This window comes from Spinacia oleracea, chromosome 1, assembly GCF_020520425.1.
Source record: "Spinacia oleracea cultivar Varoflay chromosome 1, BTI_SOV_V1, whole genome shotgun sequence".
NCBI classification, from domain to species: domain Eukaryota; kingdom Viridiplantae; phylum Streptophyta; class Magnoliopsida; order Caryophyllales; family Amaranthaceae; genus Spinacia; species Spinacia oleracea.
The window spans coordinates 114,008,141-114,012,226 of record NC_079487.1 but is presented as its reverse complement, the minus strand read 5'-3'; the positions used below and the strand labels follow the sequence as shown (position 1 = coordinate 114,012,226).

The 4,086-nt window shown below is 35.2% G+C and overlaps 1 protein-coding gene across 1 annotated transcript in view; it reads left to right on the top strand.

Moving 5' to 3' along the window:
• Positions 1-1,399: 1,399 nt before the first annotated feature.
• LOC110794838 (actin-11) overlaps positions 1,400-4,086 on the top strand; it is a 3,312-nt gene continuing 625 nt past the window's right edge. The window contains exons 1-4 of the mRNA XM_021999803.2: positions 1,400-1,484; positions 2,947-3,019; positions 3,107-3,500; positions 3,676-4,086. The exon at positions 3,676-4,086 is cut by the window's right edge and continues 203 nt beyond it. Of these exons, the coding sequence (XP_021855495.1) occupies positions 2,960-3,019; positions 3,107-3,500; positions 3,676-4,086 (865 nt within the window). The 5' untranslated portion in view covers positions 1,400-1,484; positions 2,947-2,959. The remainder of the gene's footprint in view (positions 1,485-2,946; positions 3,020-3,106; positions 3,501-3,675) is intronic.

The window sequence follows — 4,086 nt, the reverse complement described above, 5'->3', positions numbered from 1 at the left end:
TCTTTACCATGCGAAATGTGTACTAAAGTTGGATCTTCTTCTTTCTGCCACTGTAATGTATGATTCCAACGTGCAATATTCACATACTATTGTTAGCCTGTAACTCTGTAAGGTCTACAGGCATCTCCAGCTAAGAAGAATGTGGAACTTTATAATTGTAATGATTTACACGTACTTTTATATTTTTATTTATTTTTTTTATTTATTTTTAATGTTTTTGGTACCCTTGTGACTCATTCGCACAAAAAAAATAAAAAATAAAAAATTAGCCATCGATTTACCAAATTTAAATATAAATATTTAAAAAGGCCTACTTTTTGGGAGATAATGGATCGCACTAATGTCTCACATCAGGAATCTGTTTGTCGTGGGTGTAAAATCTAATAGAATCTTTTATCTGAGTTATGTTTTGTAGTCGTATGATCATGTGTAATCAGATGTCTTTGTCTTTGTTTCATCGTTTCCGTGTAATGGTCAAATCTGCAATTCTTAAGCATATCTTAACATTCTTGTCTAATTGATCCTTTTGGTGCAATCACACACGAAGTATATACTATCAATGATGTTTTGGTCTGGTGGTTAAAACTAAAAGTTTGTGTTATGTCAATTTAACTTTTTTTCTCGTCGAAACTGTGACTTCACAACCTGATTTTCATCCCTCTTTACATAAGTATGAAGTCGCTTCATAAGCAATGTCTTTGTAATATGTGATTTTGTGTTTGATAAATGAAAACTAATCTGATCTTCCCATGCTATAATTTAACATTGGACTCTAATTTCATTGTTATCAGATTCCTGACCGTGACAACATCGTTAATCAAATTGAAAACGTCAATCCAATATCCGAGTATGAAATGCATACAAACATCATCAATTTGTCCATTAGCACGATATTTATAACCCTATTTTGACTTAAATAATTTAACGTTCAATATTTAATTACTACAGAGTAATTTTGGTATTAAATATTTTACAATATTAAAGTTATGAGAAAAAAGCATCAAAACCGTGACAACACAAAAATCAAATAGCCTATTATTTAATTGAAGAGAACTTTTGCAGATACCAAAATCACAATTAAAATCCATTAATCATGGACTCTGTCATAATACTTTTAAGAAATTGTATAATAAAATTTTAAAAAATCATAATCTAAAATAATTAATTTTATTAATTTTGAAAAAAGAAGAGGGGGAGGGAGAAAGCAAAGAAGTGGGGGCCAAAAGAGTAATTTACAGCAAAGGAATGACTGGAAAACCGCGGAGCCATTCACATTATACACACTCAGTATCACCACCTTCCATCAATGCTGATGTGTCATGAAATCCGAAGATCCAGGCTGTACAAGCGGACGGCGGAGATGTGATAGAGACCATGTTAAATTAAATTCCCCTGCAACTCCCCCATTTCTTCTCAATTTCCCTCGTCTCCCATTTTCATTTCCACTCTTCGCATTTTCTCTCTCCTCTTTCTCTCCCTACAAGGTATAATCATCGTCTTCTCTCTCTAAATCTATCTTTCTGTTCTTCAATTTCGATTCACATGTTTGTTCTACGAATCTGTGATCATCGACATTTGCATTTTCATTTCGTGATGTTTGTTACAACTTGTTAGAATTTTCGCGGTGAATTTCTGATTCTGCGGTCTGATTGTCTGAGGCTTGATTTTGTAGGTGCATTTTTTTATTACGACATAATTTGATCGTTTGTTACCATTTGATTTTATTGTCGCGTGTTTTATTTGAATTTGTGGTGAATTTTCAATTTCTCACTTGAGTAAATTTCAATTTCATCAAAAGATCAGATGTCTCTGTTGTTTTGGCTTGTTGCATGCTTTTCGGATATTCTGTGATCATTTTAGTCATTTCGATGTTAAAATTGTTATTCTGTTTGGTTTTCTATGAACATTCTCAATGAATTTGAAGCAGGTGATCAATTTGATCATTTTCAATGTCTGTTCCTATGATCTGAGACTAGTTTGTAATCATCAATTTGAAAGCATTTGGTTTGATATTTATGAGAATATAATGTTTAATACCTAATATATGTGATCAAAGGCAGAGTTGAGTGAATGCATGAGACGATTAGGATCATCTGACAAGTTATTGTATTTCTACCTTATGATCTGATTGTATTATAACTCCGTATCTCGCGAGTATTATATTGTCTTTGTTAATGAAACTGAGATACAATAGAATTTAGTTTTTGATGTAAGGTACTTCAGAATCCTATGAGTTTTTAGGATGATTTGTTTGAAACAGATGCTTATACAAAGATTTACTTACATTTGGAGGATTTTTCAATTGATTGTATACAATGGCTAAAGATGTAGCAAACGGTGTTAGATATGCTACTTTTGATTATGGTAATTATGTTATTCATGACACTGTTAGAGTGCATGAAATTTGTTAGAAGTTTCTAAATAACAGCTTGCAAGTTTGTGATCCAATTTTTAATTATCTAGAATAAGTTTGATGGGCTGTAATTTGTGCGATAATGTCAGGGTACGGCGGAAGTGGAGTGAGAAATGAGGTCGTACATGTAATCAGTTTCTTAGGAAGCTATGATGTGGAAAGGCTCATTTTAGTCGGTTGTAGATAGGATAGAGCTTAAACATTTTAAAATATTATCCTTTTTAGATTTGAGGTATTTAGAGAGCTCAACCTAGAGTTAGGAAGATTGAAGAGAACTTCATGTGTAACTACTAACTAGGATTGCGAATTTGGCTGTCTATTTTGCTTTTTTTCATAAGGTCTTAATCTTAAGCACCAAGTTAAAGCTTTGTTTATGAATATTTGACCTTCTAAGTCAAGAAAATGTATATCAAGTTGCCATTCTTTTACAGCTTTACAAGAATTTTATTAGTTAACTTGACAACTTGTTGGTTACAGTTGTCTGTAGCAAACTTTACAGTTTACACTATTGCTGATTTTGGGTTTTGTTTCAGTATACTATAAAAGATGGCCGACGGTGAGGATATTCAGCCACTTGTCTGCGACAATGGAACTGGGATGGTTAAGGTAATTTCCCAACTCTTATGTTGTCTTCTCATTTTTCCCATACCTTTCAGCATTTATCATAAAATAATCATGATGTTTGTTATTCAGGCTGGATTTGCCGGAGATGATGCTCCTAGAGCTGTCTTTCCCAGTATTGTTGGCCGTCCTCGCCACACTGGTGTGATGGTTGGCATGGGTCAGAAAGACGCTTATGTTGGAGATGAAGCTCAATCAAAGCGTGGTATTCTTACTTTGAAATACCCTATTGAGCATGGTATTGTGAGCAACTGGGATGATATGGAGAAGATATGGCATCACACTTTCTACAATGAGCTACGTGTGGCTCCAGAAGAGCACCCAGTTCTTCTGACTGAAGCACCTCTAAATCCTAAGGCTAATCGTGAAAAGATGACTCAGATAATGTTTGAGACTTTTAACACCCCTGCTATGTACGTCGCTATTCAAGCTGTTCTTTCCCTATATGCCAGTGGTCGGACAACAGGTAATCTGTCAAATATCAAGTATGTCTTGCGCATCAATTTTCCTATGAACATGTAAATTGATGACAGAATATGGAACTCCAAGTGGCATATGATACGTTTGGATATTTTGCCTGCCTTATGATTGTAAACTACAATGCAGAAATTCATGTTTGTGTCATTCTCTGATCCGTGCAGGTATTGTGCTGGATTCTGGTGATGGTGTTAGTCACACTGTCCCCATCTATGAAGGGTATGCCCTACCACATGCTATCCTTCGTCTCGACCTTGCTGGGCGTGACCTGACAGACTACCTGATGAAAATCCTTACTGAGCGCGGTTATTCTTTCACCACTTCAGCAGAACGGGAAATTGTAAGGGATGTGAAGGAAAAGCTTGCCTACATTGCCCTTGACTACGAGAAGGACTTGGAATTATCAAGCAGTACCTCTTCAGTTGAGAAAAGCTATGAGTTACCCGATGGACAAGTCATCACAATCGGAGCTGAGAGATTCCGTTGCCCTGAGGTTCTCTTCCAGCCATCATTGGTAGGAATGGAAGCAGCGGGTATTCATGAGACTACATATAACTCAATTATGAAGTGTGATG